The following is a 26,931-nucleotide window of genomic DNA, read 5'->3' on the forward strand; positions in this document are numbered from 1 at the left end:
GTTGCAACCCTTTAAAAATGTATTGTCACATCGCAGAATGCCAGTCCACTTAAACATACCATTGCTGTAATATAGTTATACTATAACATGTAATAACCTTGAATTATTCCCCCAAAAATAAAAAGTCCTGATATAATTAAATAAAATACAGACAAGATCGGAACATTAAAACATGATTTAATGCAAATACTATTCCTGGTACATGTTTTTTTGCAATAAAAATTAAAGCTCATCGGGTGCCTCTTTACCAGGTGATGTAATGTCTTTACTGTCTGTGTCTGGCACACGAAAAGCAACATAGGGGCATCGTTTTAGGTTACGACACACTAGCTTCTGGATTGAAGCTGTCTTCACAATATTAAACCCAATATTTCCACCAAATGTGCTGGGCTTCCAGTATTCCGGAGAACAGATTGGATTTCCCATAAGTCCTTTAAGTGAAAATGGTGCTCCTATTTCCGTCATACTCTCTCCAAACATTGAATTTGGTTGAGGTTTTTCAAGCATCAGTCCAGGATAGAATTCCAGTGCATCAATATCACCATACATCAATTCCAGCTGCGACGCCGTATTGACCTCGCCTAAAAAACAATGGCACCAGAATGGATCATCACTTAACAGCAAATACTAGAAGAGCTATAATTATGTGTCAAAAAAATAAGGAAAGCTACTGATATGGGAAACAAAACATTTTTTTTTCTAATTTCATTTTGCAATGAGAAGTTTATGAAGTATGTTCAAAGTCTGCCTACAAACTCAATTCCTGCATAACATTGGTTCAGTCTAGAATTAAGATTAATTAACTCAAAACGCCTTCCGAGATGTTTATTATACTTCTAAGCTTAGTTCCATTACACGGACTATTGTCTGTGTTAGGTATTAGCCAATACATTGACAACTTCAAGCAGCAAGCCAGCCCATTTTCTAACCAGATTTGTTACATCATTCGAATTGCAGGAGCTCATCCAAAGCAGACCCACAATATATGTAGTTCCCTGTTCTGCTAGTGTTACTTCATGGATATATAGAGATGCCATAGTCGTCTAATACGATGCCGCAATATCTCTCCCTTCAATCTCCGCCCTTTCCTCTGTTGCTCGACTGAAAAAACTGACAGATCCTCATTCTCTCTCGTCTCGACTACTATAACCTCCTGCTGTCTGGCCTTCCTGCCTCTCACCTGTCTCCCTTACAATCTATCCTAAACGCTGCTGGCAGAATCACTCTACTATTTCCTAAATCTGTCTCGGCGTCTCCCCTGCTGAAATCCCTCTCCTGGCTTCCTATCAAATCCCGTATCACACACTCAATTCTCCTCACTTTTAAAGCTTTACACTCTTCTGCTCCACCTTACATCTCATCCCTAATTTCTCGCTATACAGCATCCCGACTTTTGCGTTCTGCTCAAGGATGTCTTCTTTCTACCCCCTTTGTATCTAAAGCCCTCTCCCGCCTTAAACCCTTCTCACTGACTGCCCCACACCTCTGGAATGCCCTTCCCCTCAATAAACGACTAGCACGCTCTATCCACATTTAAGACCCACCTCAAAACACACCAGATTAAGGAAACATGAGTAGCTCCATGGCTGATCATTAACACCTCATACATAAACTTTGGCCCCTTGCAGATGCACTTACCAGAACGTCCTCCCACCGTCTCTGTACTTTCTTCCTACCAACCAATACGATTGTAAGCTCTTCGGAGCAGGGACTCCTTTTCCAAAATGATACTTATGTCTGAAGCACTTCTTCCCTTTATTGTGTTATTTATATTATTTGTTATTTATATGATTATCATGTGTATTACTGCTGGGAAGAGCTATGTACATTAATGGTGCTATATAAATAAAGACATGCATGCAAACATACATACATAATGTGGCTGTCTATTGACCCGAAATATTAGATGGCCATTTTGACCTTCCTAAAGGGAGCTGAAACACCGGCAACTAATCTAGTAAATATGTTGAGAACTGGGGGAGAGCTAAAAATGAGTTTCTGCTCCAGACGACCCCACAAACTTAAATATAACATTGTGCTCCAGAAGACCCCACAAACCTAAATATATTCTGCTATAGGTATTCCTAGCATTTTCTTTACGGAATATATCCGATTGATTGCATTTGGAATTAACAACATATAGTTTAAGATCTAAAAATTGTATCTTATTCATATGGTAATTATGTGTGAATTTCAAATTCAAATTTCAAATCCCCCCAAACCCTCCCCACCCCCCACCCTTCCCCAGGGTTTCGAGACTCATTATGCGTCTTGTGCAATATGGTACATTATAACTATTTGAGTACATTCAGTCAAAGACTAATGTTTCATGTTCCCACTTGCCCCCAAATGTTGCAACATTTTATAATTTTTTTATATGTTTTTCAGCATCGGGTACTTTTAATTTAATATGTGTAACACTAGATAAGTGTTGGTCTTGTACCATAGAGCCATAGGTGGGCATTGTATGCCAATTATATGATCACTGAGATATATATGTTCTCTCTGGAGGTCCACAGGTGAATTAGTTTTAATTAAGTCCCTGTTCGCGGGGTTTGTACTTTAAATGTTGGGCTTGCAGTCGCTCTCCTCACTCCCAGACGAAGCACTAGTACAGCGTGAAACGCGTAGAGGAGGAGGCTGTGCTGCAGCCTGCTGTTTTACAAGTGTGTGTCTACATCAATAAAGTTACTTTTGTTCTACTTCGGATCTGATGTCATTTTGGCTGTTTGCTGTTGCACATGGTCTTCTCTCTCCATTCCTACATGCTCATCTTGCCGGACGCACGCTGCAGGAAGGGCTACCAAGGCGCTACACGACCCAGGACGGAAGATCTGACAGGGGTAAGATTACCTTTCTTTACCCCTGAGCCCCGACCACTCTAGCAGTCTTCCGATGCCCTATATGCCTCCCTTCCAGCCGTTTACACTATTGAGTGTTTGAATCATTTGGCGGGATGCCTGAGCGCATGACAGCAACACACTCTCTGCTCCGGAGGACCCCGCAAACCTAAATATATGACGAGGTTGTGCTCCGAAGGACCACGCAAACTAAATACAAAGTTCTGCTCCGGAGGATCCCACAAACCAAATAGAACGTTCTTCTCCGGAGGATTCCACAAACATAAATATAACATTGTGTCCCCCGGAGGACCCCACAAATCTAAATATGAGGTTCTGCTCCAGAGATCCCCATAAACTAAATATAATGTTCTGCTCCGTAGGAACCCCACAAACACCTAAATATAATGTTCTGCTCCAGAGGACACCACAAACCTAAACATAACGTTCTGCTCCGGAGGATCTCTCAAACCTAAATATAATGTTCTGCTCCAGAGGACCCCACAAACCTAAATATAAATTCTGCTCCAGAGGATCCCACAAACCTAAATATAATGTTGTGCTCCGGAGGATCCCACAAACCTAAATATAAAGTTCTGCTCCGGAGAAACACCACAAACTGAAATATAACATTTTACTCCAGAGGATCCCATAAACTTAACTATAACATTGTGCTCTGGAGTACCCCACAAACTAAATAGAACGTTCTGCTCTGGAGGACTCCACAAAACTAAATATAACATTGTGCTCCGGAGGATCCCACAAACCTAAATAGAAATTTCTACTCCAGAGGACCCCACAAACTCAAATATAATGTTCTGCTCCGGAACCCCAAAAACCTAAATATATTGAGGTTCTGCTCCGGAGGATTCCACAAACCTAACTATCAGAGAGAGGGAGTGGCTCAGTGAGTAAAGACACTGACTTTGAAGCAGGGGAGCCTGGTTCAATTCCCGGTGTCGGCTCCTTGTGACCTTGGGCAAGTCTCTTTATCTCCCTGTGCCTCAGGCACCAAAAACATAGGTTTTGAAAACACTGTCTCAGCTTTATTATAGAGCAGGTATGTGAGGAAATTTGTCTTATGTTAACTTATTTTTATTGAAGTATAACCAACATTTATTCAGGAGTTTCTACCTCCGACACATCATGGACACGCACGCACGCACGCACATGTCACTGAAATGAAACGTTGTTGAACAAACCGGAACATTCATCTTTCTCTGGCCAAGACAGATTTAAAGACAGATTGAGGTAGAAACTTTTGCATCGAAACTTCCCTCTGGCAATGCTTTTTGTTTTTTTGCTTTTTAAAAAGAGACTAATATTTTATTAATGGTTCTATATGAAAATGTTAACCCTTTAGGGGTGCTGGCACAGTATTGCAGAACAATGTATTGCTGACGTGTGGCATAAAGGGTTAAACACACCTGTACTTAGAACTGTTATGTATATCCTTGTAGTGTATTTTTGTCTTGTACAGTGAAGCACGTGTGTATGTGCGTGTATGTGCATGTATGTGCATGTATGTGTGTATGTGCATGTATGTGTGTATGTGCATGTGTGCATGTGTGCATGTGCGTGTGAGTGTGCGTGTGCGTATGTATGGGACTTTATGCTAAAGGTTGAATGGAAGGATTGTGAGTGTGTATGTGTATGTATGTGTATGTGCGATTGTGAGTGTGCTGCATCGTGACTTTACCGGTCAGATCTTGAAATGATTTGTATGGCTTCATGCCAAACCTCTTCTTATATTCATTGAAAGATTGTAGTCGAAGTTTCCTGGACTCTTCAATAACGCCGACAGCCACTTTAATAAGACGCGGATGAATGTTTTTTCCACCGCCAATCTTTGAAAATAAAAACATGAATCAATTTGTGAATGTAAAAAAACATGATGTTGTACTGCAGCCGTAGGTTTGCCAGTTGTCCAGTATTGAACCGGACAGTCCTGTATTTGGACGCTCTGTCCAGTAAAACATGAGAGATAATACTGGACATGTATGTGTATACCGGTACTACCTCTGGACATGTTTGTGTATACCGGCATTACCTCTCTGGACGTGTATGTGTATACTGTATTACCTCTCTGGGTGTGTATGTGTATACCGGCATTACCTCTCTGGACGTGTATGTGTATAGCGGTATTACCTCTCTGGGTGTGTATGTGTATACCGGTATTACCTCTCTGGACGTGTATGTGTATACCAGTATTACCTCTCTGGACGTGTATGTGTATACCGGTATTACCTCTCTGGGTGTGTATGTGTATACTGGTATTACCTCTCTGGGTGTGTATGTGTATACCGGTATTACCTCTCTGGACGTGTATGTGTATACCGGTATTACCTCTCTGGGTGTGTATGCATGAAGAGCACTTGCCAACCACACATGAGCGAACTGCACTTCCTGGCTGCTCATGCACATGTGCGATCGGCACTTGCCAACTGCGCATGCATGAATGGTGTTTTCCGGTTGCTTGCGTGCACGCACGAACTGCATTTACTGGTCGCTCACGCGCAATCGGAGCTTGCCTGTTGCGCATGAGCAGACGACATGTGCAAAATGCAAATGCGCACCAGTAGCCAGGAAGTGCCGATCACGCATGCGCAGTCGGCGCTCGCCAGTGGGACAGAAAACCGGGACAGAGCCTGAAAAACCGAGACTGTCCCGGCTAAACTGGGACATCTGGTCACCCTACCCCTGTAGCCAATCTTCATTAGAAAATGTAGTTTGCAAACTTCACACCCCTACCTCCAAGGCTCGACTACAATCCCAATGTGATGTGTCTAATTTTCTTGGCAATATCTCTTATTGAATAGAAATAGTGAGCTATTGGTTCTTGGTGACTTCCCCCTCAATTGACTTGACCCTAAAAAAAGATTAAATCTGTGCATAGTTCAGATCACTAAATACAGTGGTGTGAAAGAGAAAGTACACCCTCTTTGAATTCTATGGTTTTACATATCAGAACATAATAACAAATCACCTGTTCCTTAGCAGGTCTTAAAATTAGGTAAATACAACCTCAGATGAAGAACAACACATGACATATTACACTGTGTCATGATTTATTTAACAAAAATAAAGCCAAAATGGAGAATCTATGTGTGAGAAAAACTAAGTATACTATTTTTTTAGGTTGCCCATTCATTGTCATTGTGGCAATCCATGCCAATATTGTGGGCATGGTTTTACCACAGTGACAATCAATGGGTAGAGGGGGTGGGGGCGGGGGTAGATGCCCCGGAGAGGGTGGTTAGGCCTGCTGGGTGGGGAGCGGGGGAGGGAGGTTAACCCCTTAATTACCATAGCATTTACTAACCACTAAGGTGATTAAGGGGTTAGTGGCCAGTAGTTAGTTTTTTTTTTATTTTAATGTTGCTGGCCACGGAAGATGCAGATGACATGGAGGAGGATGAGGACAGCCTTCATCCTGGCAGGGGAAAGGACAACTTTAATTTATGTGATGCTGGCTGGGTACTGTTTTATTTTTAATGGGCAAATGGCTGGATAAATAGGAATTTTGTCCATTATTGTACTGTATGTGTTGGTGGTAGAGGAGGTGGGTAGTAAGGTTGTTGTATTTTATTGTTTATTGGGGGTAGAAGCGGTGGGTCAAGGGGGTATTTGCCACAGGGTGGGTGGTTAGGCCTCTCGGGTGGGTAGCGGGAGGGGTTAACCCCTTAATTACCATAGTGGTTACCACCGCTGTGGTAGTGAAGGGGTTAACTCCCACAACCTACCCGGTAGGCCTAACAGCCCACCCTGGGGCAACTACCCCGTTCACCTGCCACCTCTATCCCCCAAGAAACCAGGTACTCTGGTTTAACTTCATTACCTTAGCAGCTAGCCGCTAAGGTAATAAAGCACTTTTTATTTGATTTTAATAACACATTATTGAAGCAAGGGGTCTCCAGAGCTGAACCACATTCATTTCTGGTCTGGGGACCCCCTGCTTCCCGAGTTACAAGCCCGGTATGGGGTGCCAGTATCTCCCTGCATTGTTTAAATGTCCCGCTTCACATGACCGGGAGATTTAAACCATACCGGGGCCTGTAACTCGGGAAGCAGGGGGTCCCCAGACCTGAAATTAATACGGTTTAGCTCCGGAGACCCCTTGCTACAATACTGTGTTATTACACTCAAAGAAAAACAACGCGATCGCCTGTAAGAGCTGTGCAGGGAGACGCAGCTCTCTCTGTGCAGCTCTTACAGACTGCCGGTAGATCGCACGGGCAGAACTTAGAAAAAGGCAGAGATAAGGACACTGCAATCCCGAGTGGTATTGGCATTTTCCTACCTCGTGGTTTCTGTCTTGCGATAACTTTCTGAATACCGTGATAACACAAACGTCAGACAGTGAGGTAGGGTCATGCCAAACCCTTCAATTTGGCAGTGATTTTATCGAAGCTAGTACAATAAGCCCCTCAACAGGTAAACTTACCAGAGAAATACATATGAGGAAAGAAATACTCTGACAAGCAGCTGCACCAACTACCAACTAAGTCTGGGTCCCCAGTGGTCCTGACGGTGTGCGCGCCGCACACCAGACACTCATATATGTTAATAAATTGTTGGAACTTTGACGCAGTTCGAGAAGAGAATATTCTGCTGTCTGGCTGAATGCTCTGAGATGGTTGTTCTGAGCGAGGAGTGATGCAGCCCACAGCAAGGCATCAGCTGTCATGTTGCGGAGAATAAAACCAATGTGGGCCTCATCAGAATGAAAAGCGGCTGAACGGAAACAAAAATGAATCTTGCATTGGTTATAAAAGACCTGAAATTTACTGGATTTTCCATCAAAGCGATCGGGCACAGGTAACATCAGGCCAAGTGTAGGTGCATTCACAGTACTTATTGTGACAGAAACCAGGGGTTGGTAATAAACTCCATATACAGGGCTCCCAGGATACTGAACAGTTTCTGTCCTGTCTAAGCTGAACAGGGCAGCCTCGTGGTACAGGCACTCCATTCCACAGTTTGTCTGCTGCCTGTTTTCTGTCACCTGTCATGCTGATTAGAGTTCAGGTATATAAGACCTGTTTCCTGTTTCCTCTGGGCCCCGCCCAAGAGCCTGGAAGGCTGCTGAACTGCAGAGGGGTGAGAAAGCCTCTTTCCCAAATCGCTTCATTCATTCTGTTAGTTTGTCTAAAGACTGCAAAGGTACTTATTTTGTTGGTGGAAGTGGATAAGCCACTTCCAACTCTGAGTCAGGGACATCTAAGTTTAAGTTATCGCTCAGACGAGCAGCTTTTTGTTTGGCTTTGTTTTCTGTTTAAACTGTGGCAGTCTCAGTGCCTGGGACTGAATAAACCAGGCATAGCCTGTTTAAAGGAACAGTACGTGACGTCTCATCATTTAACCTACCCTAAAAGACCGTGTTCTAACAGTCCCGGACAGACGGCGGAGCCCCGGAGTAAGCCGTTTGTCACATATGGTGGAGAATGCGGGCAGAACACTAAAAGGTCTGGGGGTTAAAGAACTTTAAAGAAAAAAAAAAAAAAAAGGTTTTTTTTTCTCTCTCTCCAAACAAGATGGAAGACGTGGTGAGTGCGCTGGTACGCAATGTCGCTGTCCAGAGAGACGCGAATGAAGCCCTGCAACAGGCGAATGCAAACCAGCAAGAGACAAACCGCTTGCTGAAAGAGGAGCAACAGCGGTTCGCTCAGGGCTTACAGCAGGAACTCGAGATCCTGAGGGAGACTATCAGTAACCTTCCACTGGCAGCGGCAGCCCCAGTTCCGAAAATGACCAGGGCAAGCCACTACCTTCAGAAGATGGGACCCTCGGATGATGTGGAAGCCTATCTTCTCACGTTTGAACGCACGGCACAGAGAGAGGGATGGCCAGAAGCTGAGTGGGCTGGTCTAGTCGCACCCTTCCTAAGCGGCGAACCCCAGAAGGCTTACTTTGATCTAGAGCCAGCCGAAGCTAACGTCTATGCAAAATTGAAGTTCGAGATCCTCGCCCGCCTCGGCGTAACCACGGCTGTTCGCGCCCAAAGGTTTCACGCATGGTCCTTCACGATGGATAAAGCCACCCGAAGCCAGATGTATGACCTCATCCACCTCGCCCGGAAGTGGCTACAACCCGAGATCAACTCAGCAAGCCACATCGTGGAATGGTTGGTCATGGACCAGTTCTTGAGGAAACTTCCCTCTGCCTTACGCCATTGGGTAGTCGGAGTGACCCCCACAATGCGGATGAGCTTGTGGCCCTCGTAGAAAGGTACAATGCAGCAGGAGAGCACCCGCAACCCACAGTTGTGGAGCAACCCCACTACCCGAGGTTCCAGGACTCTTCCAGAGACGGTAAAAGGGTACCGGGGTTAAGGGGAGCTGAAGAGCGGCGACCACCTTCACGCAGCACCAGCAACAGTGGTTCGCACACTAAGGGCAATAGCCAACATGGGGAGCCGGGAAAAGGCTCTAAGTGGGACACAGACTATGTACCTAAATGTGTAAATTGTCATGAGAGGGGCCACACAGCAAAAATCTGCCCACTAAATGAGGAGCCCATGCAATGCAACAGCGTGAAACCTTATTCGCTGTTGTCCCAATGTATGGGCCCTAGCCCAGAGGACCCCTTGAATAACCATCTGTGGGCATTTGTAAAGGTTAATGGTAAGAGGGTTCGGGCACTTCTTGACTCTGGGAGTATGGTCACACTAGTGTCCGAATACCTATTGCCCATTAAGAAGAAACAGGTAAACAGTTCACAAAGAGTGGCAATTTGTTGTATACATGGGGATAATCATGAATATTCCACTGTTGATGTTTTTTTTGAAACAGAATTTGGTTCTTTAGATTTCAAGGTGGGTGTTGTACCCAAACTGGCACATGATGTGTTAATAGGGACAGACTTTCCCCATTTTCTAAAAATGTGGTCCCCAGCTCAGAATAGCGCCCAGAGTTCAATAGCAGACCATAACGAAGTGTTAGAAGAAACAAATCCTTTCCCTTTTTCAGAAATGGAGGTTGACGAGGGCCCAAATAAGAAAGGGGAAAAGGAGGAGTGCTGTGAAATTCCCTTCCCCATCACTACTTTGGTAGGGAATACCCCAAATCAAGATGTTGATCAGGCACTTACCACCCCAGTACAGGATAAGACCCTCGCTGACCTAGAGGTCAGTCCTGGGAGTTTTAAGAAGGCCCAGTGGGAGGACCCCACATTAGCGGTAGCAAGGGGAAATATACGGGACCAGAATAGTACTCATGGCCAACCAGATAGGTCACTTGCTTACCCCTACTTCGAGGTAGAGAACGACCTAGTATATCGGGTTGATAAAAGAAAATCAGTTACAACTAAACAATTGTTGGTACCACGGACATTCCGTAACGTAGTATTACACCTCGCACATAGTCATCCATTGGGGGGACACCTAGGGGTGGAAAAGACAAAAGAAAAGGTTCTCCGAAGCTTTTATTGGCCTGGGGTTCTGGCAGAAATTACAAACTATTGTTCCTCATGCCCAGAATGTCAGATCACCGCCCCGTTCAAAGCATACCGCAGCCCATTGGTACCCCTTCCCATAATAGAGGTACCATTTGACCGGATTGCTATGGATCTAGTAGGACCCCTAATAAAGTCTGCTAGGGGACATCAGCATATATTGGTAATATTAGATTATGCTACCCGATATCCGGAGGCAGTTCCCCTACGTAGCACCTCTGCTAAAAACATAGCAAAAGAGTTAGTACTTCTGTTTTCCCGGGTCGGAATTCCTAAAGAGATCTTATCTGACCAGGGAACACCATTTATGTCCCAAGTAACAAAAGAGCTATGTAAACTCCTAAAAATCAAGCATCTCAGAACCTCAGTCTATCATCCACAAACAGATGGTTTAGTGGAAAGGTTCAATAAAACCTTAAAGAGCATGTTACGCCGGGCGGTCGATAAGGATGGGAAAAACTGGGACTGTTTGTTACCATACCTGTTATTTGCCATTAGGGAAGTTCCCCAGTCATCCACAGGCTTCTCCCCGTTTGAACTATTGTATGGCCGACATCCAAGAGGCTTACTGGATATAGCCAAAGAAACTTGGGAACACGAGGTTACCCCTTACAGAAGTGTAATAGAGCATGTTGCCCAAATGCAGGACCGCATTGCTGCAGTCCTACCCATAGTGAGGGAACACATGGAGAAAGCTCAAGAAGCACAAAGGAATACGTATAATAAGGGTGCTAGGGTCAGAATTTTTTTTCCAGGTGATAGGGTACTAGTTCTGGTTCCCACCGTGGAGAGTAAATTCCTTGCTAAATGGCATGGGCCATATGAGGTTTTGGAAAGAGTGGGAGAAGTAAATTATAGGGTAAGGCAGCCAGGTAGGAGGAAACCTGAGCAAATTTACCATATAAACCTACTCAAGCCCTGGAAAGATAGAGAGGTCTTGTTAACCCTAGTACCCCCAGGTCCGTCAGAGAATCAAGAAACTGACCCAGAGGTTAGCATAGCTGAAACACTGTCCGTGCATCAGAAACGAGAGGTCCAGAGTTTAGTGAGAAGGAACAAAGAAATCTTCTCTACACAGCCAGGTAAAACTAACGTAATTAAACATGACATAGTCTCTGAACCGGGGGTCCGAGTTAACCTTAAACCGTACCGAATCCCAGAGGCCAAGAGAGAGGCTATAAGTTTAGAGGTTAAAAAAATGCTAAAACTAGGCGTAATTGAGGAATCCCAAAGTGGGTGGAACAGCCCTATAGTTTTAGTCCCAAAGCCAGACGGTACAACAAGGTTTTGTAATGACTACCGGAAACTAAACGCGGTGTCAAAATTTGATACTTATCCTACTGTATGCCCAGGGTGGATGAACTTGTAGAGAGACTGGGCAAAGCCCGATATCTCACAACCCTAGACCTAACAAAAGGGTACTGGCAGGTTCCCCTCACAGAAAGGGCAAAAGAAAAAACAGCCTTCTCAACCCCAGACGGCCTCTTTCAATATAAGGTGCTGCCTTTTGGCTTACATGGAGCTCCCGCCACATTCCAAAGAATGATGGATAAAATTTTAAAACCACACGTTCGGTATGCTGCCGCCTACCTGGATGATGTGGTAATCCATAGTGAAGATTGGCAGTCCCACCTTCCAAAGGTCCAAGCTGTGCTCGACGCAGTTCGGTCTGCTGGACTAACTGCTAACCCCGCTAAATGCACTATTGGTCTGGAGGAGGCCAAGTATCTGGGGTATTCTATTGGTAGAGGGTTACTCAAACCACAAACACTCAAAGTAGAGGCGATACAAAATTGGCCAAGGCCAGTCACAAAAAAACAAGTAAGGACCTTTTTGGGGTTAATTGGCTACTATAGGAGGTTTATTCCCAATTTTGCAACTAAGGCAACCCCACTAACCGACCTCACAAAAGCAAGAGGACCGCTAATGGTAAAGTGGTCCCCCGAAGCCGAACAGGCCTTTAGAAGCCTGAAAGAAGCTCTCTGTGCCCAACCAGTGTTGGTCACACCTGACTTCTCCAAAGAGTTCGTAGTCCAAACCGACGCATCTGAGGTAGGGCTGGGGGCGGTACTCTCCCAGGAGTCTCAAGGGGAGGAGCACCCCATCCTTTATTTAAGTAGGAAACTAAATCCCCAGGAGAAAAATTACTCCATAGTCGAGAAAGAGTGTCTCGCAATAAAGTGGGCTGTAGAGACACTCAAGTATTATCTGTTGGGGAGAAAGTTCCGATTGGTCACAGATCATGCACCCCTTACCTGGATGTGTCAAAATAGGGAGAAGAACGCTAGGGTGACCAGGTGGTGGTTCCTAAGCCTACAGCCCTTTAAATTTTCTGTGGAACACAGGTCGGGGCACAAACATGGCAATGCCGACGGGTTGTCAAGGATGCACTCCCTAATATCCATGGTCGCTCACCCCTCGAGGTCTGAGCTGGGGGGGAGGATATGTGACAGAAACCAGGGGTTGGTAATAAACTCCATATACAGGGCTCCCAGGATACTGAACAGTTTCTGTCCTGTCTAAGCTGAACAGGGCAGCCTCGTGGTACAGGCACTCCATTCCACAGTTTGTCTGCTGCCTGTTTTCTGTCACCTGTCATGCTGATTAGAGTTCAGGTATATAAGACCTGTTTCCTGTTTCCTCTGGGCCCCGCCCAAGAGCCTGGAAGGCTGCTGAACTGCAGAGGGGTGAGAAAGCCTCTTTCCCAAATCGCTTCATTCATTCTGTTAGTTTGTCTAAAGACTGCAAAGGTACTTATTTTGTTGGTGGAAGTGGATAAGCCACTTCCAACTCTGAGTCAGGGACATCTAAGTTTAAGTTATCGCTCAGACGAGCAGCTTTTTGTTTGGCTTTGTTTTCTGTTTAAACTGTGGCAGTCTCAGTGCCTGGGACTGAATAAACCAGGCATAGCCTGTTTAAAGGAACAGTACGTGACGTCTCATCATTTAACCTACCCTAAAAGACCGTGTTCTAACAGTCCCGGACAGACGGCGGAGCCCCGGAGTAAGCCGTTTGTCACATTATGTTAAATGCCACAGGTGCTCAACAATAACAGGTCTGCGTCTCCACAACACCGCCACTGATCCCAGGAACAAGAAAACTGGCTTTCCAGTGGTCTTCAAATCGTAAAAAAAGGTTTATTGATCGATGTTGCAGTCCGCTTGCAAACCTTTATCAAGAGGCACCATCAGGACAGGATCAGCGGGATGTTCAGCTATTGCTCCTTGAGTCAACTGTTGTTGTAGAGTTCAAATGATATTCTGGAGAACTTCACCCTGTAGAAACAGCAGCATATTTTGGGTATGCTGCAGGTCATCCACTTCCTCTCCAGATGGATAAGAATCTTCTTTCTATTTAGGCCTCACAATCTGTCAGGCACCACGGAGAAAGCCACGGGGAGAGCCGGAGTCAGAACCAGGTATCACCAACAGAAGAGTAGTTAGCAAGCCAGAGTCTGAACCATGGTTTGGGATCGGCCAAAGCTGAACCAGGAAGCAAACACTGGAGTCAGGATCAACACAGCCTTACAATGACCTAGCAAGTCAGTTGTGAAGCAAAGCAGGATAGAATCTGGCATCTAATATACGCAGTGGGAAAGCCAGGAAGTGGTCAGAGCATTCCCACATCCAGGGGTGCGCCTCTTAAACACCACCCCTCTGCGTGCGCACACGTGCAAAGCTCCCCAGACCTGCTGTACTGCAGCAAACAGCAGCTGCCCAGCATGCAAGTCCTTACGATGGTATTATGTTAGCCCGTAGGACAGACAAAAGTAAGGTAAGAGTGATACATTTAACAGCTGACATCTGTCTATCCAGGCTTAATGTAATCCTTGTATTAATGCGCCGTGATTTCATCTGAAGGAGTGGCTGTGAGGATCGGTCTTAGGTCCTGCCCCTGCGACAGGTCCTGTGATGTCAGGTGACGCACCGCAAGCTAAAGTAGCTTCGCGCAGGTGCCGCACCATCAGGCAAAGGGATACTACATGGTTAGGGCTTAGGCACCGCCCCCGCAACACATCCTGTGACAACATGGGTGACGCGCCACGCGTGGAGGAAACTATGCGCAGGCAACGCGCTACCAGGATCACACAAGGGGTTAATCCCAACACGCAACGCTGGACGTCCACGGAAGACAGTGCTGGATGATAGTAGGATCTTTTCCATGGTAAAGAAAAACCCCTTCACAACATCCAGCCAAGTGAAGAACACTCTCCAGGAGGTAGGCATATCATTATCCAAGTCTACCATAAGGAGAAGACTTCACGAGAGCAAATACAGAGGGTTCACCACAAGGTGCAAACAACACCTCCTACGCGTTTCAGGCTCTAGCAGCCCTATCTCAAGGAGTATACTCCTTGAGAAAGGGCTGCTAGAGCCTGAAACGCGTAGGAGGTGTTTTTTGTATTTGTTTGTCACTTTTTTTGTTTTTATGTAGTCAAATAACCAGTGTTTAACCTTTCCACGCCTGGTGAGCTGAGGTTGCTTTATTTTGGGACGTGGCAGTCTCATACCAATCCCTATTTCCTGTATGTCGGTACAAAGAGCATGAAAACCTACAAAATACAAGAACATCCATCCCCAGGACAAAGAAAGAGGTCTTCCTTCTCATCTACAGTTCCACATTTTCTATTGTATCCTACAGGCCAACAGTAAGGGCTGTCTTTGGTTTGCTATTGGGCGATGCAGGTGGTTGGTTTCACCGTGTGGGGGCTCCAGTACCTTCATGGTATTTCCGGAACTAGATGTCCTCTCAGGTGAAAGTAAAGTGCTTCAGCTGCTCTACTTTTAAAAAAAAATCTATTTCCAAATCTTTCTTTTTTTTTTTTGCTGAGGTTTTTACCCGTTTATTGTTTTCCTGACATCTGCTGTTACCATGGAAACCTCTGTCTTACTGTGCGTGAATGGCAGTGGCCATTTTAACCTCCCAGGGAAGGGAATTTTTAGAATTCAATAACACAATTTAAAAAGGGTGGGATTGTTACAATAGAAAGACTTTGCAAATGTAACAAGAAAACATACATTTATAGTTGATGAGGAGAGCATTATATATGTGATTAGTATGTTCACATTTTACTGTGTCTGTACTGTATATATAATTTGATACCTTTAACGATAAAGGTGTTTTTTCAGTGGATTTATAAATAGCTTTTTTTTCTAAAAATATATATATTTTTAATAACATTAATACTGAAAAGGTGCATATAGCCTAGTTCTTCATTGATCATATAGGAATAAAAAGCATGTTCAAAGCAGCACTCATCTATCTTCCCAGATTTATTTATTTTATTATTTTCATAGAATCTTTTCCGTATTTATTGTTTTTTTGGGGATTTTTTTATTTTTTATTTTTACAGATTCTGAACCTCGTGCCCTTCGTTGCTGGACCACGCTATTTTTCAAGTTATTACCAATTTAGTTGCCGGTGTTCTGAACATTTAAAGATTAACGGGGCTTCCCATGGGACCCTCACGATTTAGCAGAAACAACAGCAACGAAACCAGTAAGTATCTAAGGAATCGTCGAGTCTCTGGGTTGAAAAATAATAGCGGGTTCAGCTCCGGAGAATCTTGAACGGCAGCTACTGTTTCTCGGGTTTTTACACACAACAAACATAACATAAGCGTTATTAAGTCACAGTACAGACACATTATATTGGCTTACCTTGCCAGCAATTTGTTTTGAAAAGGATTCCACAAGAGCTTCCACTCCATGGTCTAGAAGTACGGACGTGTTATACACAAAGTTGCTGTAGCTGTATTCATGTTCCATAATATTAAATTTGTCCGGCATTAGGGAATGCCAATGATACAACTGGTTGAATTCCACAGCAATTCGATTTCTGTACTGGAACTGCACGCCAAACAGTAATTCTGGATCAAATTTCAGTTTTAAGTAATATCCACTGAGATGTTGAACGTAGTCTTCAATGACTATTTTTATAGTCTCTCCTGTGCATAGAAAACAATATACACCATTCAACGATGTGCCATCTACCATGTAGACTTTGCATCAATTTCTATATGAAGCAAACAAATACATTAAACTTAAATAGTCATAAGTATGTCCCTTGGTTCGTACATGTACTCCTTTACAATCTTGCAAGTTATTTGTACATACACATTGTTAGTGTTAACGTGTGTTTGATTTCACCAGTAAACACTGCGTATAAAATGATAACGGTATATTAAAGTACCAGTATTACTTTCCAATTTACCCATTTATTTATATTTTTAAGTGCAATCTATTCAATTAAAATAGATTCCCAAACAGTACCTGGAATATCTTTACATAAAGGTTCGCACAGTATACCCATCTTGTCTGTGTAGAGAACAGCCCACAAACGCTTAAATACGATATACGGGCCACATGGTGTGCACGCAGAACTGGGATTATTTCCGCCACTGAAATGCAACAAGTCATGGGAAGCCAGCAGACATGGGAAAAGCCTGAGGGTAGTTGGGGACGGCTCACCTATGAGAACGAGTCTTGTGGTTTGAAACAGCTGCTCGTCGTCCCACGTGGGATGCTCCTTTTTCAACACGTCACACACTCTGTTGTGTTCCCGTAGCCATATAGTGGCGTACATCATCAGCCCCGGGAGGAGGCCAAAAACCTCCTGTCCTACAGCAAGCCGCTTCTCCATGGGGATATTATCGGGGTACGTCATGTTAACTGGAGCTTCCAACACTGTTGGTGGATACATGTCTCCCTTTATTATCTGGAGCACAAACAAACCGTAGAAGAAACATTTGTTTTATCTTCATGTGGAGAGAGATCATAACGCAGCAGGATACAGCGTCACAGGGCCTCCCTTGTGCTGTCATTTACCTTCCACGCTTATCCCCATGGTTTGTACTTTCTGTACCTTGTATTGTAACTTCCCTATTTATAAATACAATTATACATACAAGCCATACTCTGTCAGAAACACTGCCCATCAGAACAAGAAAAAGGACCCAACTATACCAAACTCTGCTGTCAAAACTGTGTGTGTCTCAGGGGTGGACAAAAATATTACATACTTAGGAGCCAGAGAGACGTTTTAGGAGCCAGCGCTTTGTTAGGTGCAGGGGGACAGGAGGAGATTTGCGCGACACGCTCACATTCATCCCCCTCTCCCCCTCTCCCCCTCTCCCCCTCTCCCCCTCTCCCCCTCTCACAGATTGACATACTCCCTCACACACAGAGACTGGAACACACTCTCTCTCACACAGACTGACACTCTGAGACACATTCCTCCACCCTCCCCTTGCCACAGTGTGCATTGAGAGCAGGCACGGGAAGACTACAGGAGTGCTCTGACTAGCTACGCCACCAGCTCTGAATAGCACCAATATGGAAAATAGCTGAAGTGCTCAAATGCAGGTATATCTCAAAATAATAATAAGCCAGACCACTGTACCAGGGTACTAACAATTGATATAGTACCTATTGTGTCATATAATGGGTACTATCCTCCTGAAGACAGGTGGTGTGTGGTGCAACCCACTCACCATATGTCTCATTGGCAGGTTCCCCTGAAAAATATGCAAATACTCACATCCTGGTAGGGCAGGCAGGCAGGCAGGCTGTGCAGCTACTCAATGCAATACAGGGAAAAGGGAGACCAAAAAGCGCACCAGCACAAACGGAGCAGGAAGAAACCAGAACAAAAAAATGATTAAAAGGGCACTTTAATGTGGCAAAAGACCCATCCAATGCATTTCGAACGTCGCAGCGTTCTTTTTCAAGAAAAAGAACGCTGCGACGTTCGAAATGCATTGGATGGGTCTTTTGCCACATTAAAGTGCCCTTTTAATCATTTTTTTGTTCTGGTTTCTTCCTGCTCCGTTTGTGCTGGTGCGCTTTTTGGTCTCCCTTTTCCCTGAATAGCACCAACCCTGACTAGCTCCGCCTCATCCCTCCAACTAGCTCCGCCTCCTGCTCTCTGATCAGGGCCTGCTTGATGGTGGTGCTATCGGTGCGAAGGCACCTGGCCTTGCGCTCTTTCCAGCCTAGCAGGGACTTTGACCTGTTAATCACCACCGCTGCCAGTCCCAACACGCCACATTCTGGTTTCTTGTTGCTGGGGAGTGCTGTTGCCTGTCACAGTGGTGATTGACTGGTCAGACATCACTGTGAACAGCATAGCTGCCAGGGGAGGCCAGATTTTCCAATCCCTGATGTATGTACAGTATCAGAGTTTCCACTGTATGTATGTATGGATGTATGTATATAGTGCCATTAATGTACCTTATTCCAAGAATAGAGCCCTTGTCATGTATTATGTATGTATGTATTTATATAGCGCCATTAATATACATAGCGCTTCACAGCAGTAATACACGTGACAATCATATAAATAACAAATAATACAAATAATACATAAATGGAAGGAGTGCATCAAATATAAAAGTAACATTTAGGAAAAGGAGTCCCTGATCCGACGAGCTTACAATCTAATTGGTTGGCAGGAAGAACGTACATAAACAGTAGGAGGGATTCTGGTAAGTGCGTCTGCAGGGGGCCAAGGTTTATGTATGGCGATACTCATATGCTTCCTTAAACAGGTGTGTTTTAAGGTGGGTCTTAAAAGGTGGATAGAGAGGGGGCTAGACGGATATTGAGGGGCAGGGCATTCCAGAGGTGTGGGGCAGTCAGTGACAAAGGTTTAAGGCGGGAGAGGGCTTTAGATACAAAAAGGGGCAGAGGGAAGACATCCTTGAGCAGAATGCAAGAGACGGATGGTGCATTGCGAGAAATTAGGGCTGAGATGTAAGGAGCAGAAAAGTGTAAAGCTTTAAAAGTGAGGATGAGAATTGAGTGTGCGATACAGGATTTGATAGGAAGCCAGGAGAGGGATTTCAGCAGGGGAGACGCCAAGACAGATTTCTAAAATAGTAGAGTGATTCTGGCAGCAGCATTTAGGATAGATTGTAGGGGAGACAGGTGAGAGGCAGGAAGGCCAGACAGCAGGAGGTTATAGTAATTGAGACGGGAGAGAATGAGGGCATGTGTCAGAGTTTTAGTAGTGGAGCAACAGAGGAAAGGGCGTATCTTTGTAATATTGCGGAGGAAAAAAACAGGTTTTCAGCTAACTTTTGAATGTGAGGGAGGAGTCGAGTGTGACCCCTAGGCAGCGTGCTTGTGCTACAGGGTGAATGATAGTACTTCCAACAGTAATGTGGAAGAAGGTAGTAAGGCCAGGTTTTGGAGGAAGTATGAGGCGGTCTGTTTTTGCCATGGTAAGTTTAAGTCGGCGGAGGGCCATCCAGAATGATATAGCAGAGAGACATTCAGAAACTGTTGTCTGTACAGCAGGAGTAAGGTCAGGGGTTGAAAAGTAAATTTGTGTGTCCTCCACATAGAGATGATATTTGAACCCAAGAGATGTGATTAGGTCACCTAGCGAGAATGTGTAAAGAGAAGAGGTCACACGACAGAGCCCTGGGGTAACCCAACAGAGAGATCTATAGAGGAGGAGGTGTTAGCAAAAGAGACACTGAAAGTATGATTGGAGCGGAAAGAGGAGATACAGGAGAGAGCTTTGTTACGGATAACAAGAGTATGTAGAATGTGAAGGAGAAGAGGGTGGTCCACAGTATCAAATGCTGCAGAGAGGCCAAGTAATATGAGCAAAGTGTAAATATCTCTGCCTTTGGCAGCATGGAGGTCATTAGTTATTTTAGTGAGGGCTGTTTCAGTGAAGTGACAGTGTGGAAACCAGATTGTAGAGGGTCTAGGGGAGAACAGGTGTTGAGAAAGTGGAGCAAGCGAGAGAATACAAGATGTTCCAGGAGTTTAGAGGCAAATGGCAGGAGGGAGACAGGTCGATAGTTAGAAAGACAGGTAGGGTCAAGCTTGCTGTTTTTGAATAATGGTATATCAGAGTATGTACTCAAGTACAGTATCAATCCCAGTATCAGAGTATCTATTCTATTATCAGAGTATCTATACGAGTATCCATCTTTAAATGTATCTGACTACTTGGAGTATCTACTGTATCCAAGCATTTATCCCAGTATCATCTGTATAGAGGTACATATTCGATGACACGGCATGGGTATACATAAGATATAGGAGAGCCCAAAAATACACAGCAATAATGTTTGCACCGTATATTGTCTCCAATTCAATGTATTCAGCCCTAAAATAATCTGCCCTGTCTGCCGCTCCAATTGAAGTTTAACACCTCAATATGGAGACTACGGCTACGCTTATAGTTTCGGCGACGCGACGGTCGCTGTAAAATCAAATAGAGATGACTGCCAGCGATCGCGACTAATCCGTCGCTCCGCGCTTACTATAAGTGCACGCGACGGCGGCAATGCATTTGTTTTGCCGCGACGTCTCGTCTCTGTCGCCGTCACTATAAGCGCAGCCTTAGGGTAATGATTAGAGTATTAGGGTTAGAGTAATGGTGCAGTATGACGCACTTACGCACCTGATATTTCATCTTCCCGTCTTTGAAGAGTCGTAGCTTATGCTGCCGTTCCAGATTATCCCCATATATATGACTAAGATCAACCTGCAAAGAAGACGCACACTTAGTAGGTATTTGCAGGAGAGTATTCTTCCGTTTTACTTAACTCGAGTGGAAACTATTTCTTGGTGGTTGGAGTTCATCGCTTTGCTACATTAACAGACATGATGCCTCACAATTCCTGTGAGAAAATCAGACAATGTTCCTATATTCATTACGCAGCATATTCTTATTTCCTACGTGAAGGGGACTGTTGCCAGACATACTGCTAATTATTTAGGAATATCTACACTACTACACCCCGAAATGAAATAAGACATGACGTTTCATATTGTGACCTATAACCTGCAGAGCAGAGCAAGGCATCAGACTCAGGCGGAGTTACATTAACTCCCAGTGCCCCAATTACCTGGAGTCCTATTATGACCTAATAATATTCCTATTTATAGGGGTATCTCCTGATGGCTCCGCCTCCTCTGACATCATTGGATGTTGAGGGCTGACATCACCCCTGGTTTCAGAGGAGGCAGGGCCAGTATTTGAGGGGACCCCATGTGCAGAAGCCCTGATCGGCAATTAACCCCCTGTGTACGCCACCAGAGAATGAACCGGAGGAGGTAGGGACATCTGGGAGCAGTGAAAGGGTTTAGGAGGCAACGGACAACCACTGCTCTGCAGATGAACGTGAAAGGAGGTTTCCCCCCTTGGGTTTGCCTCAGAATCGGGCTCATTGTGCCAAGCCATGATCTGTATCCAATCTCAATAATCAGTACTAATTACATTGCAAAAATGCTTTGACCCTCACCCCTAGCTGGGATCGAAAAGGGAGGTACTGGCATTTTCGCAATGTCATTAATAACGCGAGTTAAGGATGTTTTGAAACGACGACTCGATGCGCCGCCGCAGTTTGTTTTTCCCCTCCGAGAGCCGGACGTGCAGAAACAGCAACTTACACCATGGCCGTATCCGCTAGTGAAACCGCGTCCCATCCTGCCATACGTCTTGAAAAACTGATGGGTAAAATGTTGGGCGAAGAAGGCGAAGAGAAGGTTGGACCCCTGAGGGTCTGGAATAAACGTCTCCCTCATTAGAAAGGCTTCTGCAATAAGATTTGCATCTGGGAGCTGCTTCTTTCCTAAAGGAACAGGATATACAGAAGAAATATTATGGTGCGATCCGAGACACTATCCTAAAAAACCATCTGTGTTAGTGTCACTTTTCCATTAACTTCTTTTCTCCTTTGCACAACTACTCCAACCTCCCTTTTGTTTTTGCGTGTACGTACATGTTGGGGGACAAAAATAATGAGAGCCAAGTGCTTAAAGTAAAAAAAAAAAAAACTGTTCACTAAACACCAGAGTGATTCGCACAGGCAGATGGAGTATTCTAATTATTATTATCAGCGTTTATAATGTAAAGCGCCAACATATTCTGCAGCACGTTACCATGGGGGAACAGAGAGATGTAAATCGCAGTGGCAGAGTTACATACCAAAAACGGACAAAGAAGTGCAAACAGACACAGAGAGGTAATGAGAGCCCTGATCCGGAGAGCTTACACTCTGTAGAGGGAATAAGGGGCAATGATGAAACAAGAAGGTAAAGTGGCGGTCTTTGGGTTGGGGGGGGCAGTATGCCTCAGGATGGACGGTGGTCCAGCCGCACAGCTGATCCCATTAAGGTTTGAGGATGTGGATGTTAGGGGGTGCGAGACAGCGTGGAGATTGATTCAGCCGCACAGCTGGTGCCAATAGGGTTGGAGAGGAGTTGGATGTTAGAGGTATGCCAGGCAGGCTGGTAAGATGTTAAATGTCTGAGAGCTGGGGGAGAGTCTGATGGTGCGTAACAGGGAATGCCACAGGGAGGGTGCAGCACGGGAGAAGCCTTGTAGGAGAGACGTGATAAGGCAGGAGAAAAGGCAGATGTCCTGGGCAGAATGGAGGTGGTGTTTAGGGATGTATTTGGGGATGAGGGCCGAGATGTAAGGGGGCAGCGTCGATGAGAGCTTTTGTAAGCCAGAGCTATGGTTTTAAATATTATTCTAGAGGATATGGGTAGGGATTTGCATAGTGGATCAGCATAAATGGAGCAGTGAGTTACATAGTTACATTGTAGTTCAACCTATGCTAAATTTAGACAACAGATACTTTATCCTATATTTGTACTTACAGTGTATTGATCCAGAGGAAGGCAAACACCCCCCCCCCCCCTGTGACACATTATCCAATGATATCTCATAAGGGGAAAAATACATTCCTTCCTGACTCCAAGAATTTGCAGTCGGATTACTCTCCGGATCAACATCCTTCCCATGTTTACTTATTAGGTATATCCCTGTATACCTGTCCTATCTAAAAAGATGTCCAACCTTTTTTTTTTAAAGATATCAATTGTATGGCCCAAGGAGCCGAACCAAACGGTCGCAGACTGGAATAGCTCCGCTTCCATAGGGAGCCTATTAAGCCTTTATCAAAGCACAAAACAATAAAAATTCAATTAAAACATATCGAAGCTGCAGGTGAACAATTAGTGACCCTCCAGAGAGCAGGGCGGGGGTGGTTTGGGGAAGGGGAGCAGACGCGAGCTCGAGGAGCGAGAGGCCTCTGCTAACTTGGCCCCACGTGTGGGCCGCCGGGCTGGTCCGTTTCCCCAGATAGACGCGATTGGCGAGATTACCGGCGGAAGTCCCCGTTCCAGACGGGAGAGGCTTAAGGGGCAGTGAGCAGACATAGAGCACCGAAAAGGCGAGACAGTGCGCTCAGGAAGCAGCGGGGAAGTGGGACTTAGAAAATTTCTTGCCTTGAAATTTCTGAAGCCGGCTCACCTCTATTTGTCACAGAGCATCTTTTAGTCAGTTCAAATCTGCCGCTGCTGTCTTGGCGCTTAGAATCTCCTGAGCTGATTGGCTGTTAGGTTTCTTATAGGATTTCAGTCCCATTCACAGAATACCTCAACCAATCAGAGCGTGGGAATTTTGCCACCAGCCTATCAGCGTTTTTCCGGTACCCTGAAGCTAGACGGGCACGGTTTTCAATTCTGCTAAGGGGCATGCGCCAACCTGGCGCCTCTGCCTCTTAGCATATTGAACCCCCCGCCGAGCCAGGCTCCTCAGAGTCTGGGGATGGGCAAATGGTAACTCTTATTCATGCCAGGACGTGGGTACTCAAGGATAACTCCGGTACTCCGCCCGCCCGCCCTAACACCTTGGCAGATGTTTCTGCCGGACATCGCTGAGCTGCATCCTGACTGATGACACCTGATGGCCGCTGGGCTGAGGTGGGGATGTATATAAACGCCGCCCTACAACCACAGAGCCAGGCCAGAAGTGCAGAGTCAGAGTCGTGTAGCCGGGTCAGGGTAGGAGGGTTCGGGTATGTCGTGGTACTTGCCGAGGTCCGGGGTTGGAGAGAGGAGAGTAGTCAGTATCCCTAAGCCGTGCTCGAGGAGGGGAGACAGCGGGTGTCCAATAACAAGCCGAAGTCCAGGGGTACATAAGAGACAGGTCCAGGTGTGAGCAGGGGTCACAACACGGGCGAGGCAAGGCACAGGAACAGGCAAGATACAGGAAGCAGCGAGCACAGCACATAAACACTAGTTTATGCTCAGCAATGTGCACAGGAACTAGGAAGGTAAATAAAGGAGGAGAAACCAATCAGGAGTTAGCAGAAAGATGACATCAGACATAAGCTGCCAGCCGATAGGATGGTGCTGGATTGGTTGCAGGTGTAACATAGCTGATGTTAGTCTTCGTTGCCGCTCGGCGTGCGCCCGCACGAGAAACACGGCGTAGGGCAGTCGCGTCGCCAGGGAGAGTAGGCACCGTGGTGATGCGCTCGGGATGTGCCTACGTGGGCAGAGTATCTCGTCGGTGCGCACACACACAGAGACAGGTCTGCGCGCATCACAGGTACTGCCACGTGATGAGGGGGGAGGCTAGCGGCAATCCTGACACAGGTTAGGAAATCAGAGCTGGGCTAAGGCAGTCGCTTCTTTTTCATATGGCAGCCACACTAGGGAGCAAACGCTCTTTGTCTAATAAACACCGTCCACCTCACTCCCTCTCCAGCAGGTTCCAGTTTTACTCCCCCCACACATTCCACAGCTGTGCGGTGTAATAGTGAGGTGCCTGCAGATTCCTGGGCTTGGATAAAGCCAACAAACGGTCTCATGGTTTGTGATAAATAATACAGCACCTTGGGTGTCTTCACCTCGCTGTGAATAGGTCTCTTAAGAACATCCCATTTTTCTCCAATCGCATTGTAACTTTATTATACAGTCAGTAAATGGTCTCCACGTTTTCATACAATAATGACCAGTCTCCAGTGCTCACACCAGCTGGTTTTACCTCCTGCTTCACTCCCGGCCCACACACAGCGTCCAGCACGTCAATCTACACTTTCCAAGGGAACCAGCACTACCTTTGAAAGATGCTCTATGTGTGTGTAGTTTGACAAACCGCTATAAACCAGCAGCGCACAAGAAGAAAGTGATTGGAAGGATATTGACCCCTCGCCCCATCGCTGTATTGTACGAGGTAAAAAGGTAACATCAGAACCACAAGCAAGACGACCTACTGTATATTACACATTACAGTGAAAATCCACGTTTCATCTACTAAAATGAATATATTTCAACAGCATGAAATAAACCAGTACAAAAAAAGGAGTCGTATGAAAGCCTGATAACCTAAGTGAAAGCATGGAACAGACCAGGATAGCGGTGAATTTTTAGGATCACATACATATATACGTAAAGATGCACCACATTAGTCCTCCTGCTTCCATCTGAAACACGTTGAAAAATCAGGTAACATTTGTATAGGGCAATATTTACACAGCATAGCCCTTCCTAGGCCAAAAAGGGAAGGACAGTGGGCACTGTAGGGACATATCCAAGCAATAATATAGGGAGGGGGAAAATACCACACAATATCCGCTTCAATATATTTATTTTGACCAATGTTTGCCTGAACTGAGGCCTGAATATCCAATGTATAATATTTCATGAACATATTGAATGACGACCATATGGCTGCCTTGCAGATTTGTGCAGGAGATGCTTGTGACTTAAATGCCCATGATGTGGCAATGGCTCGTCGAATGGGCCTTTAGGCCTAGAGGCGCCCTTTCACCTTTCTGCTACTAGGTCTTCCAAATACATGCGATGACCAAGTTATCGTCATCTTAAATGCTGCTTGCCCACTCCAAGGTCCCTCTGGGGGGACAAACGGCCTAGCTCACTTTCTGAGACTCTGTACTCGGTTCATCTAGGACTTTAAACATCTCACAACATCACGATGGTGTAGTACTTCCTCTTTCGATTTCCCGGATTCAGCAAAAGCAGGTCATTATAATCTCCTGCTTAATATGAAATGCTAAGACAACTTTAGGCAGGAAGTGGTAAACTGATCGCATAACCGCCTTATCCTGGTGAGTGGTACGAAACGCTTCCTCGTACGATCTTTGTCTTGCATATTGTATAGTGATCATGAAGCCATCATTAGATTTGTGTGAGTTCAACATTCCATTTATCAAATGTTAAAATCAGGGCCGCAGACAGATCTCCCGGGACCCAGGACTACAGTATTACGAGCCCGCCACCCCCCCCCCCCCCCACTTCACATCTGACGAGCCCCCTCTATTTCCCCCCCTCTTCCCATATATTTCTCTCCCTTCGGTCTCACTCCCTCTTCCTCACTAGGCCGACTCCATAGAAGGGCAGGCCGTGCTGAGGCGTGCGGACGCTCCACGCTGAGCCCCTGCATCCTCAATGAGGATGCCTTGAGAGGGGGCTCACGCGAGCGTCCGCAGACGTGCTGACGAGTTGGAGTTTTCAGCCGAGCGCCAAGCTGTTTTTCAGCGCGCTGTCGGCTGAAAACCTCCAATCACAGCACAGCAGCGTCAACGTCACGGCGCCGTGAAGTCGACGTCAGTGCGTCGCGGGCGATTGGCCCAGCGACGTCACTGCACCGCCTCCCTCAGTCTCCCCCCGCCTCCGATCGCGCCCGCTGGCTCGCCTGCATGGGCATGAAATCAGCGCGGCTCTCCTCACCCCTCTATGGCCCGGGCCTTACCCCCTCTCACTCTCCCGCCTTACATGTTTTTCTCTCCCCTGCGTCTCGCTCTTACTACATCTTTTCCCCCACTCACTCCCCCCCTCCTCGCCCCCATCTTTTGTCA

General features: G+C 45.7%; 1 protein-coding gene across 1 annotated transcript in view; it reads right to left on the reverse strand.

Moving 5' to 3' along the window:
- Positions 1-160: 160 nt before the first annotated feature.
- Positions 161-26,931, reverse strand: part of PTGS1 (prostaglandin-endoperoxide synthase 1) — a 72,235-nt gene continuing 45,464 nt past the window's right edge. Inside the window, exons 6-11 of the mRNA XM_075579327.1 lie at positions 21,707-21,888; positions 20,715-20,798; positions 16,763-17,009; positions 15,953-16,239; positions 4,540-4,687; positions 161-581 (exon numbers count right to left, since the gene is read on the reverse strand). Of these exons, the coding sequence (XP_075435442.1) occupies positions 223-581; positions 4,540-4,687; positions 15,953-16,239; positions 16,763-17,009; positions 20,715-20,798; positions 21,707-21,888 (1,307 nt within the window). The 3' untranslated portion in view covers positions 161-222. The remainder of the gene's footprint in view (positions 582-4,539; positions 4,688-15,952; positions 16,240-16,762; positions 17,010-20,714; positions 20,799-21,706; positions 21,889-26,931) is intronic.

Source organism: Ascaphus truei, chromosome 21 (assembly GCF_040206685.1).
Source record: "Ascaphus truei isolate aAscTru1 chromosome 21, aAscTru1.hap1, whole genome shotgun sequence".
NCBI lineage: Eukaryota > Metazoa > Chordata > Amphibia > Anura > Ascaphidae > Ascaphus > Ascaphus truei.